Source organism: Sparus aurata, chromosome 3 (assembly GCF_900880675.1).
Source record: "Sparus aurata chromosome 3, fSpaAur1.1, whole genome shotgun sequence".
Lineage (NCBI taxonomy): Eukaryota > Metazoa > Chordata > Actinopteri > Spariformes > Sparidae > Sparus > Sparus aurata.
Genome location: NC_044189.1, coordinates 26829267 through 26844190, shown reverse-complemented (window position 1 = coordinate 26844190; position 14924 = coordinate 26829267). Strand labels below are relative to the sequence as shown.

Here is a 14924-nt window from a genome sequence, read left to right as displayed (position 1 = left end):
TGATCTGATAAATTGCCTCCAGTGATGTCACTCAGTGGCTAAATTGCATTGTGGGTAATGTAGTCACCCGGTGGAATGCTGGAATAAAAATGATATCTCTGAATCTGCTGTACTGATTTTGATCACCTGTTTTTAAGCCGTGCTTAATGAGCTCAACAGTGTTATAGGAGTTCAATGCTAGAATAATAGACTGTTTTTTTTTTTACTTTGCGCCTACATTGTCAACAATGCAGTTTAGCATCCGAGAGACGAAACTGGAGCCACTTGTGAGATTACATGCAACCACAAAAGGTTTTCTACAACTTTTTTCACATATGGATTAGCACCCTCCAAAACCTGTAAACACACCATACTGTGTGAAATTGTATAGTTGAGTTACCCCTTAAGGACCCGATTTATGACATTTTCATACCTATAGATTTGATTCATAGCGCACCCCAAAACATGGGGCACACTTATCAACCAGGTGCACCCAGTTGGAGCTGCTGTTTGTGTCTCATTTCAAACCAGGGGTTGAAATAGCAGAGATAAGATTCGGGGGGCCCACAAGGAGGGTTGCGATGGGAAGAGATTTTATTTGACAGAAAGCCGTCCGATAAATACAAGTATATCTAAAAAAATAAACAAATAATTCTTCAAGCAAAAATGTCAAATATATGCTGACTCCAGCTATTTAAATGTTTTTGATAGAAAATGAAGTGTAGAAAAGGGAAATAATTGATTCTCTATGTCAGTGGTCCCCAACCTTTTTTGCACTACGGACCGGTTTCATGTACGACATAATTTGACGGACCGGGGGGGTTGTGCGTGTGATTCCACGGTAATAAAATAATAGCAGTTGTCTACTCACCACTGCTCTATGTGATACAATGTAGATACAATTTGTGTTTACGGTGCCCTTGGAAAATGGGAATTTGAGGACTTTAAAAACCACAGGCAATCTAGGCACTCCTTAAAGATAAGAAAATGTCACATTCAGTGACATTTACTTATATGCAGTGCACCCTGGATTGGTGTAGAGTTTAGAGGCTTTGGGTTTTAGACTGTTGTTTGTACTAAAGAAGCAATTTGAAGACGTCCCATTTGGGCTCCGGTAAATTGTATTGAGCGTTTTTCACAATTTTTTGACATTCTGAAAGCTCGACAGTTGATCATTAAATCTTGAAAATAATCCGCATGTTAAAGTCATAGTATGAAATTTCAGTTTCAATTGACTCAGGCAGAAAAGTTTATGCATGAAGTGACATTTTAAAGTTTCATTCATGTTTCTTTCGTACGCAAACTACTTTCCTCACTCTTTGACGTATATTCTGATGTTCTCCGAGGTTTTAGCGACAGGTGAGCTAATAAAATGCACACTAACCTTGAGTAAAATATCATATTTGTCTGGGATTAATTATTTGGGATACGTACACAACTCAATGTAGTCTAAGACCCTAATGTGACCATGAAAATGATTGTGTCATAAAATCCCCACAGGATGCATCTGCACTGTTCTGTTTTTGACTGCTTCGACCTCAGTATCCATAGACAAATCCCCCCCCGCTGCTCTCTGAGCTGATGGACCTGCTGCTCTGACCAGCCGACCACTGCTTGCTCTGGCTCATGTACATTTTGTGCGGATAATGAATGAATTTTCTCCATGAAGCTCGCCTGTCTCCCGTGGCATCAATAACACAAAACAACAATACACATTTTTTCTTTCATAGAATTGAACTACTGTCAAAGTAAACGCTGTGGAGTCAAGATCACTGTTAACTTTTTTCAGTTTTTCTAAACTGAGACATCCCAGCAGTGATATGATCAGATGAGCTTTTCTTCAGTCACAGCACTCATCAGGAGGGCAGCCCCAGGATCAGTCCAGGAGCTGTCAGTGTAATGAGCTGCTTAGTAAATCAAGAGCTTATACAGGCACGTCGCAACTGCTGCTAAAATGGACACGTTCAGTGGAATCACTACATTAATCTGGACCAAATTGTGTAAGCAACTGAATATGTTTGAAAGAGCCTCACTGGCACATACAGAGAAAAAAAATGGATGCCTGTAACAGGAAATAAAGCCTAAAACAGTTTAGAATGTATCACAAATTGATTGTGACATCCATGTCTAGTTTTGGAAAAACAAAACAATAACACTGAATATTTCTGGTATTGTTGTGCCAGACAGTTGTAAATGTGCTGTAACTCTAAATGACACCATTAACTCTGAAAATGCAACAGGATACTGCACACATCCATTTACCAAAAAAAAAAAAAAAAACTGCTTTCCCTTTAGCTCCTTAACTGTAAATAATACCTAGTCCCCAGCTGAACTAAAGTGCACGTATACAAAACAACTCACACACAGACACACACACACACGCACACACACACGCGCGCACACACACACACACACACACACACACACACACACACAGATTCACACACATGCTTGGATGCAGGTTACCTGGGAGGACCTGGAACAGGTGTCCCTCTTCCACGGACGGCTGACTTGCCCCTCACCGATGGCACCTTGGCATCCTCCGAGCCACCGTTCAGGTATGTGAGCTCCTGCAGCTGGGCCTGCCTGATCTCATCATTGTAATCCTGCACACAGAGAAGCAGCATGTTCACACACGCGCGCTCACACACAGAGACACAGACAGCAATAGACTCGCTTTCAATTACACTGTATTAAATTCCGTCCTTTATCTCCAGGGCTACAGCCCCGGGAATATCTAATTAATGTACTTTACAGTACTGCCGTGACCACTGTTCCTGAGGCAGCAAAACATTTCAGATCTCCCTCAGATAAATCCTCGGGACCCCATTTGCCTTTATCTTCTCACCCAGTTGTTTTTAACCGCTAAATTAAAATACATAATTAAGATGGAATTAGGTCTTTAATCACAAAACGATTGATATGATTGTCATGTGTCCTCTCTATCAAAAAATATGTTTCATGGCAACACTTGGAAGAGGTAACAGGGAGGTGGGGGAGGGGCCTGCGAATAATTAATGTCGAGATGTAAATCATCATAGCTCTGAGCATCGAAGAGATTCATCCATAATGAATGGAGGAAGAGTAAATAAGCTCCATGCTGCATGCTGCTGCCAAGGAGGGTTTGGCCCGTGCAGAGATTCCCGCCTGCGCTCTTTTATTCCTGTTTTACCCACGACTTCCCACCGAGGATCACACACACCGAATCAGACGCAGCTCTACACACACACATATCCTGACGAACCTGATGGAATTACAGCGCAAGTAACAGACAAAGAGTGTAAGTGAAGGAGCGAGTTGTCTCTGCTGTAAGTCACGGGTTTCACTGTGGACAAGCTGGAAATTAGCTGGCCGGGGCCAAAGAGCAGCTGGGAAGGAATTCAGGAGGAGAAAAAAGGGAGCAAAAGTGTGTGTGTGTGTGTGTGTGTGTGTGTGTGTGTGTGTGTGTATGTATGTGTGTGTGTGCAGACGAGTGGGAACATACTGGTATGAGAAACTTCTTGATCTCCTCCAGAGCGTGACCCATCCTGGCATAAGCCTCAGCCGGCGGGGCGAACACCTCGATGAGGACGTGGAGGTCTTCGTTCAGGTGATGATATTTGGCCTCGCCGCTCTGTCGTAGCTCTTCTTCCTGATGGCACAACAATAAAAAAAAACAGTTCAGTATCATATATACTCTGTCTAGGGAACGAGCGCAGGTTAGCTGTCACAGTCAAGAACATTGATCTTATTTTTTCAGTATTTCGGCGGGGATTTACTGCGGGGAGTTTTTCCATAACAGTTACATAATGAGTTTTGATGCCTCACTGCTGCAGAGTTACAAGAAAAAAAACGACAGAAAATATTTATGTGGGTTCTTGTAAACTTGTATGTCTGCGAACCGCAAAAATGTACAAGCCTCAACCGCGGCTGTCACATTTTACCGATTGCTTTTGTCCTCACACAGCTGGCTGTCGGCATAACAAATGTACAGATAGAGTATGCGCTCTCATACACTTCATCATAATATCTGCTCCTCCTGCTGTATTTTATCCCATCAATGTGATCACTGTAGCTTTATTAAAATACAGTCAGCAACTCTGGGAGGCAAGAGCACAGTATTTGACGGGGTCCAATACTGTTTTTTTTTTGTGTTCTTTTGAAAAAGACTTGAATACGGGTAAAAAGTGCTCGTCAAGAAAATGTGTGAGTGTCAAAAGGAGTTCAGTAAAACAGTGAAGGACCTTGACAAGGGTTAGCTGCATAATAACTACATAATTATCTGACACATAATTATGTAGTTATTAAATCTACATCATTTGGTGGCCCATTATCTGCTGCTTAGTTTTGGTGTACAGTGACAATGTATTTTAAATGTCAGCAAAATGAGGCCAGTTCTGCAAAGAGTGCAGATGGGTCATTTTTGCCACAAATGACAAAATCATCTTGTTAAGAATTTTTTTTTTTTTTTAATTTAAAATAAACTGAAAGTCTTAACAAAGAGATGGCAAAGCAGTGAGCACTCTACACCAGAGACACAAATTAAAAGGATTACTCTCTAAATAGCAAATAGATAAGATGGTATCCATTAACTCCATGTCAACAAAACGTGTTTTTACATTGCTCTGCTTTGTCAAGTATATATTGGAGGAGACAAACTTTTTTAGCCACTCTAGCAGCATCGCTCCAGGGCAATGTCCATCTGTCTGTCGGTTGAAATTTCTATATCTCAGATACCTATAGTGCCAAGAGGATTAATCCCCCTGACTTGTGATCCCCTGACCTTTCCTTTTGCACCTTTTTCCAGCCGATGGACTGATGAAACTGCTGGATGGATTTGGCACTTCGGTTCAGATATTTGTCGAAAAAATTGATCCCATGACTTTTTTTCTAGCACCAGGCGGTATTTTTTCCAGATCTTTGGTTTATCTCACATTTTGGTTTCGGTTTACTAAGAACATTAGCGCCTTACAGAGCCATGATTGTGGCTGTAGATGTTGGGTTTTCCCTATCATTAAAGGCTTAGGCCCAGCACTCGAGAGATTTTAGGCACCATAAGCCACATGAATATAGAGAGCATCAAAACTAAATAAATGGCTTTTCCCCCACACTAATAGTTGTAGTTAGTCCATGGTGGAATTTGTTGCCAAGTTTTATCATTAAGCCCTTTGGGTGTTATTTAGTTATTACCTGCTTAAGCCTTTCCAACTTGTCTAACACAGATATGGTTATACGTCCACACTCATATGAAATTCATTTTTTTTCTATTATTATTATCAAATAGTAGAGGTTGTTAAGAGGAGGTTTAGGTTGATGTATGTCCAAGCTAAGCACCAGATAGTTTGGTTTTATGCCCAACCCATCCAGTACTTGCTAAGTTACGTCACTCTGGACCAAAGTGGTGAACCGACATTGCCATCCATGCAGCCAAGCTGCTAACCTAGCTTAAAAACCTGTTGGTGTCCTGTATCATGTAGGCTTTTGAAAATGACAAACCAAAAAAGCTACACTGTGTAAAACAGTTTTTACAGCTGATCCATCTTCACCATAGTTTCGAATACTAACTTTTATACATTTAACAACCCATCAGTTATTAACAACTCTAAATGTAAAAATCTAAATAAATAAATAGCCTTATTCAGTGGTTCAGTACATACATCAAAGGCATAATATGTCATTTTGGAGAAGAGATTTAAACTCAGAATTTTAATATTTACAATATTAAGGAGATGGTGATGAAAGTTATCAGTTCATCCAGGTCATAGTGATTCTAAGGGCCTTATTGTAGTGGAGTTGCAGGCTTTTAAACTCTGTGTGGGAGTGTCCTTACAGAGTCCTTAAGGACACGTGTGAGCTCTGAGTTTAAAAGTCGTTAGGGCCACTTGTGGGCCAACGACCCAACCGGCCTTCATGTGGGTTTTTAGGGCTCGGTGAGCCCAGGTGTGAATGGTTGTTAAGCTGTCTGGGGAGACAAGTACTGTCGTAGGCGACCTCCTCTGTTCAAAGATAGCCATTCCAGTTTGACATGGATGGATTCTTTTACTCCCCTTTCAAACCATCTGTCTTCTCAAGATGCCCAGATGTTTACATTGTTGTCCTCAAAGGAATGATTTTTCTCCCTCAGATGTGAGTGGACACCTGTGATGTGCCAATTGTTTATGGAGAGGTTGTTTTTTCTCCCCAATGTACAAATCTTTGAAACGTCTTCAAGACACTGAATCAAGACAAAATGCCTAGGATACAACACTTTTTCATTTTAATGAGGAAATTATACGATCTCAGAAATATTTATCTTAAAATATGGTCCCCAGAACACTGTTCGAAGCTAGAAAGGTAGCAGGGTCCACCAAAAATAAACAAATAAAACAGGATGAAATTGTGTTCTCCTTTAAGGTCAGGTTGTTTATTCAGTTTATTCAGTCATGAAAACAAAGAGAGTCTGTTTATTTAGTCTGTTTAGGCATTAAAAAAAAAACAGTCAACGAAGGTCTTTCACTTCCTATTAAAATGTATTGCCCAAAACAACATATTGCTACTTTAATATGTTAATAAATGCATCCAAAATATTTTTTTAGAAAATGTAGGCATTTGCTATTTATCTCCACCTTGACACTACTGTGTCCACGTGTATGTTTGTCTGTTGATGGTTGGTTGGTTGATCAGCAGGATTATACAAAAACTACTGAACAGTTTGCAAATGAGGTGTCAATCACAGCACAGTAGGGCGGGACTAGGCAGAACAGTCTTGGGCTCTGTTGTCTGTTGTCTTCACAATCAGTCTGGTGGAGTTTAACTAAACATGTAATGCTGATTGCAAGATGTCGATCAGCTTGTCAGGTCAGACATGTGGTGGCTGATACGGCCAATAAAGTCTGTTCAAAACAGCTGCTGCACCAGACTTACATTCCATGGGACATCTTTATTTTCATGAATAAACAAAACTATTAGTAGCAGCATTTGTAGTAACAGAAAAGAGGCTTCCACAGGAACTCTGCAATCTTCGCCAGATTTCGAACATCAGTCACCTGTTGCCACGACAGAGGTTACAGATTTGAGCTTTAAACAGGTGCAGGTATATGTGCAGGCCTAAATAAAGATGTATTTGTTGTTTACTGTGCACTCGACCCTGAAAGTGGAGCAGATGTAACTCTCTCCTTTCCAATTCTGCCTGAACAAGTGCAGTTCATTTAGACTGCAACAGAAAAATACACCATGTAAACAGTGAGAGGCTGCACAGGCCATTCAGGCCCGACAGAAGCAGGCCAGTGTCATGTTATTGATGGTGAGAAATAGGACAGCAAAAACCCCAAATGTCTCCCACCACATTGCACAAAGGAAACAACAGGTTTGGCGCCCCAGTTTCTTCTTTTCAACAAAAAAAGAAAAAGTCTTCTCCGGGGCCTTTCCATTGGCGGCAACTTCCTCTTCCCCTTCTCCCTTTCAAGCACCATGCAAGCCAGTGTCTCTGATGTCACCTAATTATAAATAACCTTCTTTTAAGAGTGCCTGTGGTATGTTAATGATATGTTAATTTCCCCCATAAATCTGTGCTTTACGAGCAGAGGGCTCCTGTGCGCCTAGCACCATCACTGACAGAGCTGCCGGTGTCGAGCAGGGAGTGGAAGCAGGGTGTTAGAAAGAGACGATTGCTTCCAGATCTGTCTCCTGTCTTGCCTTTCATGTGTTCCCTGGTATATTTGCATGAAAAAAAGATAAGAAAAACAATCATTATGGCGCGCTTTAACTATCATCAGCCAAAAAAAACGGAAGATCTAATGTTTGCATGTGTCATCTGAGGACTTCCTCTTCTTTAAAAAAGTCTCTTTCCATCTATGTGGTATACTTTACATATGAACAATTTCAAAGCAATATTTATTAGAGATCCCATTTGGTGTGAAACCAATCTCTATGTGTGACCACATCATTTGCATATGATATTGTAGATATAATAGCAGCTTTCATACATGTGGACCTCGCTCCAAGTGCCGATAAGAAGAATCCGGCAAAGGGTCCAGCTAAGCAGCCCACGGTGGGAGATTACAGCTGTCTGTTTTTTCATATCTATTGGCAGCATCTCCCTCCTGTTTACATTTTTTTCCCTCTGTAAATCTGCTTATGAAAAGCCGTTCACCCTGGAAACAGAAGGCCAGAACGCTCTGAACACAAGACTCACTCCTGCAGATGGAGCTTAGAGGTAAGGGACAACGTCAAGCTTCAAATGTTTCCATGCAAGTGCAGTACAGACAGTAGAAAACAAGGGAAATTCTACCCTTCTGTCCGAACGACAGCTGAAACATCATGTTGTATCGATCAGCCTTGTGTATCTACACTTGTGACATTCAAAGTGGCTTACAATATTAATATATATAAATATAAATATAAACACACTTCTTCAATAAGGAAATGCAGGCATACTCTTATACATATAGAAAAGAAATGCATCGACCAGTTTGCAGCAATTTTGCGGCAGCAAGAGTCCTCACCAGTACCTTAGGAGGACAAACTTTATCTGACCTTTTCTAGCCTCCATTCACTGGTTACCAAAAATATACAAAATTGATTTAAAGATTCTTTTATTTTTTTTTATAGCACTGCAAGGACAGTTTCCTCAGCTCCTTTTCCACCTCTTCCCCCTAAGATCTATTGACCAATCTCTGGACACTCAATTGAATTCAAAAGGCAATCGATCCGTCGACACCTTGTCCACCGTGATTAGATCTGCACCATACATATTATGGTTCAAGACAGTCTGATAACATATAACAGATATATTACAAACGTGATACTTTTCTTATAAAGTTTCATGAATATGACAGAACCATCAAATAATTGTCTACACTGTAATTTTAAGTTGTTTTTTGTTTATCATAAATACTTTTCCTGTATTGACTGTGTATGCACATGTCTTATGTAAAGAAGAAGAGACAAAGAGAATCTGTAACTGTAAATAACTATAAAAGCAACATTTCAGAAAACTTAATTTTTTCAGCCAAAAATACTTTAACAACTTAATCATGATCTCAACATATATCTTTTTCATTAAGAAAGATGAGATTGTTACAGTCAAATTTAATACTAAATTAAATTTCTAAATTTAAATCACATAAGTGAGAACAAACTGTAAATTGAGTTTTGCTTCTGTAGTTTTAAATAGATTAGTATGTTAACTGACAGTTACCTTGTATAATTACAAAAGGTTTTCTCAACCGAAACATTGAATAAATGTTTGTTTTTTTTTCCCAGCTTTGTATAACTTTATGGCAAAGACACCTCTTGACCACACTTTCAGACAGTGCTGAGAGTATAGGATTCAAAGATCACCTTTCCAGTCATGCATTGTGCCGAATTTATTTGTTAAGTTTGATATTTTATGTTACCTTTTGTTACATTTATTATATTTCTTTTTTTTAACCCTAGAAGCTGTGTGCCCACTCCTGCTTTTACTATTCTTATAAAGCCTTCTTCACTGGTAGCTCGCCTGCTGTTGGTGCGAAAACAGCATTTCATGTGAAAAAAGTTTTTGCTGTGTTTTTTAGGTGAATTTCTAAAATATACCACTGATAAAAGAAGGCAACAGAGCTGACACATACAATCAGAGAGAAACCAAGCAAGGCAAGGCAGGGTGAGCCATTGTGCGTCTGAGACCAGAGGGATAGAAAGAGAACTGAAGGCAAAAGCAAGGTGAGCCGATTAAAGGGGAATGCGAGTACAGTAAACAGATTATTAAAGTGAACAATAAAATAAGGTGGAGAAACTACGAGAAATGGGGTAATCCCCAGCCATCCTCGCTATGGTCTTGGTCTGTAGGAAACACTGGTTTTATGTTCTAAATGCAAATGCACTTTTTGTTGATGTTTTAAATGTTTCTATTCGGATCACGGTGGTTTATGTTGGTATTAAAGCCCAATCGATACTGGATTTTTGGTGGCAGAAAGCTATCAATACAAGACCACAAAAATGACTTTGACATATGTAAAAAAGCTTTTTCAAATAAACCTTTAATTGTAAGGTAACGAAAGCAGGATATTTTACAGATATTTTAAAATTGCTGTCCAAATGACATTAGGGTACTGAAACAGTTAACAGTTAAAAAGCATATTTTTCTGCATTAAAACTCTTGTAACTAAAACAAATGTTAAACATATACTCTGATACCGATATATCTGTGATAGACAGATATCGGCCAATGATTCTGGGCAACCGATAAGTCAGACAGGCTTTAGTTAGTCAGTTTATAGTTTTAACCATTATTAAGGTGGCTGTTAACAATTCTCAACCCCAGCTTTATTTTGCTAATGTGCTTTTGGGATTTTGTCCCCTCCCACCTAACCCCCACTATCTAGACTTAAGAGAACTCAAGTTGAATTCGATAGATCTGCCTGATTGTCACAATACCTCATGCTACTTGGGTCGCTCTGAACCAATATCAGTGGTGGATCTGTGCAAGACTAATCTGCAAGCAAACTGTTTTCCAAAAATGAGCCAATGAGATCGCAAACATAGCCACTGCATTCTACCCAGCCTCTAACTATGTGACAAATTTACACAGCACCATCAATACCTTAAGGAAAGACCAAAACAAAATCCTAAGAAATAACAAGAGGTATGTGCAAGGTGAGTAAAAGAGCATTGAAAGGGATTAAGACATTGATTATGACAGTATAATAAAAACAATGAGAGAACAGCCAGCAGGTTTCGATTAAACAGCTGCTGTACAATTAGCATTGATTCATACAGTATGACAATGTCAATTGACTGAGTAAGCCTGTAAGCTGGAGACTACAATGAAATATGTAATTTGTTGCCAAACACTGTCAGCCTGAACTTTATCTCCCATAATTCATACGCTTATCACAGTGATCTAAATTATACCATCCCTAGATCATCACAAGATAATGGACAATTTATTTGCCGGCACACACAGCTAGGTTATTTTTTTGACGTCGGACAGTTCTCACACATACAGACCAAATCCTAGCACACAATGAAGGTATTTCTCTGCAGCAGCATGCAATTAAACCCGACACAGGACTTACCAAAAGTGAAACAAAGACAATGTGATTGTTTTGACTATCAGGAAAATTAAAGAGGGAGTACAAGTCCCAAGGAGGAAAATGGATGAGTTAATCACAGCGCTAACGAGAAGGGGGCGCGGAGCACGGATGCCTTTACATCATCCTGCTCTGACAGCGGCAGGACAACCGCGGTGCCATAACCAGGCGGGGAGACTCTGACTCCGACAGCTCGGTGCCTTTCAACCTCTCTGCACTCACATTCTTGTCAACACAAGATCAAGGTCCCGCAGCTGCAACTATCTGAGCAATTATCCCTGCTCTTCACATTGTCTCTGCCATATGTAAGGGCTTAAAAGGGAATGTACTGAGCATTGTACAGTTTCATCCTCCAACACATCTATTATACTGTATTTTCTGAGGACCAAGACTACAATTACACTTCCGTCTTCTGTCTACGACAGAGTGAAGACTATCTATTATCTTCCTGTCGGACAGGCAGATGTACAATACAGTATGTAGTTTAAATAAATATTCTAATATATATAGAAATGTTCATTCTGCCTCTCGTGGGGCCTCCGTAACAGCTAGACAGCTTTGTTTTTTACTGACTTGAATACAGCCTTGAAAGCAGACCCCTCTTTTTGCTCTGCAGTGGTGTGGCTCCGTGACCTACACAAGGAATTTCAAGTGCTGGAAACTATGATGCACACGCTGTGCAGCTGAAAACAGAAAGTCAGCACCCAGCTGAAGATAAAGAAGCAGTTTTGTAGCGAGGGCGTATCCCTCTTCCCTCCTTAAAAAAGAGGAAGCCGTGCGACAAAAAGCTGTCAGTCATAAATCCCGTGTTGAGTCTGTTGAGACAGGTAAGGGCTGCCGAGGTCAGCACATCTCCATGACAGATCTTTTCTCCACGTAGTCGAGAGGAGTCGACCATCAAACACTATTGATCACAGTAATCAAAAAGAATGTGCTGTATGATGGTGAGGATCATCGCCGCCAACAAATCAGCCCTGACAAACAGAGGGAGCGGAGAGACGCAGACGAGCCAAGTGAAGTCGATTTATTCTCTGTTAACCAGTCCAGCATGCAATCAATTCTGCTGCTAAAGAGCCGCTGTTAGAGCCATTTATATCCTCCCTGGATGTACCCACATGATCATGGATTATAGGAGTCATTGAACTGGATTCCTGCATTTGAAATTTCAAGTTTGAGCCTTTTTCATCAGATTCATCCTTTTTTTTTCCACTAAATTTCCATTATGAAGAGCATTTTTCTTGCTGCGGCAGACAAAACAAAAGCATACACTCAGATAGAGCGTTGTCTAGTGTACAGCCTGCACTTGATTCGACTGTGTGTGTTTTGTTTATGAGAGAGCAGGCTTTGAAAGATGTCAGGCGTGTTTGGTGATCCCCAAGATCATTCACATTTCCATAAACTTTTAAATTTGTTTTTCAAGATGAAGCTGTTTTTCAAAACTGTAAGCAGTCCATGAGACCCGGGAGCTGTCAGTCAAATTTAGTTCGCTCACATCTGATCCAAAATGAGACAAACATGTAAACATAGAGATGAAGTTCCAAAAAAAATAACTTGATTCCAGATGATGACATCTGCTCTGTGATCATGCTTTTAAGAGTAGGTTACAAGAACTTTTTTTTTTTTTTTTTTTCAATTTGAAGGTTTGATTTTTTATTAGCTGAACATCAACTAAATTAGAAACATTAGCTGAACACAAATTACAATGATGATGTTAGATTGTAATATATACATAGATAAAAATCAAATCGATCAAATAGTAGATTGGCAGAAAATTATTTATCATTGAAGAAAAATAGTACAAATTCAGATTTGAGCTTCTGAAATGTGAAATTCTGAAATATCATTTTTTAAAATAATTATATTTGGGTTTTAAACTCTTGAAGATACTTCAAGATGTCACCTTATGGTCCAGAACTCATGATGGGTATATTTTTTTTTCAGTATTTGCTGATTCAAAAAAACAAAAATGATGAACAGTTTTTTGGGGAGAAAGAAATTAGTGACATATTTAACTGCTAAATAATAACTTCTGGAAAATGTACAACTTTTCTTGAAAAAATACACATTTTGGAACAGTGAAGAAAACTGGAACAAGCGCATGGATTATCTGATTCGCATTCTATTGGTCCACCTACATTCAAATATCTCTTTCCTAACTTTAAACGCACTGGAGTTCCAACCAGCCCTTACTTCAGATGATGTGAATGCAGCAGAGATACAATGATGTGAAGGTAAAACAGTATAAAGAGCAGATGGAGCAGGAAAAAAAGTGAAATAACAGAGTGGGTTGTTACCTTTTCTTTGTCTCTCATGGATCCTTTTCCGAGAATTGACATCTTTGTGAGAGTGTCCTCCTGTAGTCTCTTTAACGAGTTCCCGCGTGGCCCGAGGAGTTTGCCGACAAAGTTAAACTGCAACAGAGAGCAAGAGCGCAGATCAATCACAATCTGTGTGTTTGAGATAAAGAGTAAAGACATTTCTGATGTCAATCACATGTGGCTCAACCAGCCACTGAAGCTAATGAAAACTTATCAGCAGTTTTTTCCTGTTGGCGTTCTGATAGGATCAGTGTGGGAACATTTCTGAGACATCTTGCTCAGGTCTAATGTGTCACTTTTAATGGGTTATGGTTTTATATTGCATGAAAATGCTTTGCCATTGACTCTCTGTCAGAAAGCCTTAGCAGAACATTTGCGCTAAATTAACATGAACTGTGTGTACAGCAGCAAAGGTGTAGGTCTGGTTTCAGGAGAGGGGAGGACAACATTAAGTCAAAGTTCTTTAACAAAATAAATTGTTGAAAGTCATTACCTGCATGTATATCAATTTATAAAGCAACCACTTTCACTAAAACTAGACAATTAAAACAAAAAAGCTAACAAAAACATTTGATAATACATAAAATGTGACATTTCTGATGTAGTAACTTCATACTGTAACCACCTAGAGTGACCTTAAAGGAGATATGGCACTTACGTATCAGGCTATTTATCATCTACATGATTAATTATGCTGTTTTACATCTTCCCAACAAAGAGTCGTGTCCTTTAGGTTCTGCTGCAGTATGGACTGCAATGAGATGGTGAAATTATTGGCAAGTCAGGTTCAGGGGAGCTTTAGCAATCAATGAAAACATACAGTTGAGAATGAGATTACAATAAAAAACAGAATTAGAATGAAAATTGACAGTTAAAATGGGATATAAACAGACATCCTGTCATCTGGACTTTACTGCGTTAGTTCCAGTGTCTTTAGAACAATACAGACTGTGAAAAAGAGGTGCAACAGTATTAGATTTTTACTGTACAATAACCACCTCAGAAAATGTGACGTTTTCAAAATATTATGATATATGCTATTAAAACATTGTTTTAAACATTATCAGTTACAATGATGTTAAAGGAATGAAAAGAGAACACTTTTTTTTGGGGGGGGGGGGGGGGGGGGTTGAACCGACCCTTTATTTTAATTTCACGAAATATTAAGCAGTATACAGAACGCAGTTCTACTCAGGTTCACCATTGTTTGCCATCGATATCAATACCCTTTCACAGCAATGCATTATGCGGTAGTTTGCGCATACAAACACCGAAGCAACATGTACACAGAACTTTCTGAGGGGGGGCCTTCTGGTTTAAACTGTTGACTTGGACTTGGATTTTTTACGCAACAGTAACCTGTGATGCCACTTGGGTTATTCACTCAGTTTTCACCAGCTTCTCGCAGGCAGTGTACTACTCCCAATGTCGAGTACATCGTCTTTAAAATGTAAATTTGGAGTGATCGTACATCAATAACGTCAACACTGTACGTGTTCAACTATTTAGCCTAAAAGTGCAGTCCAGAAGCCTTGAATCTTAAACTTTCAGACTGCTAATTGATGATGCAAACAAATCAAGAATGAGTCAACAGAAA

General features: G+C 39.4%; 1 protein-coding gene across 2 annotated transcripts in view; it reads right to left on the bottom strand.

The window, feature by feature from the left end:
• Positions 1-14924, bottom strand: part of khdrbs3 (KH domain containing, RNA binding, signal transduction associated 3) — a 122241-nt gene that overhangs the window by 44859 nt on the left and 62458 nt on the right. For both annotated transcript variants that reach the window (XR_003983666.1, XM_030413079.1), the window contains exons 3-5: positions 13304-13420; positions 3464-3610; positions 2446-2585 (exon numbers count right to left, since the gene is read on the bottom strand). Coding sequence is in view for 1 of the 2 variants with exons in the window: in XM_030413079.1 (XP_030268939.1) it covers positions 2446-2585; positions 3464-3610; positions 13304-13420 (404 nt within the window). In the remaining variant the exon portion in view is untranslated. The remainder of the gene's footprint in view (positions 1-2445; positions 2586-3463; positions 3611-13303; positions 13421-14924) is intronic.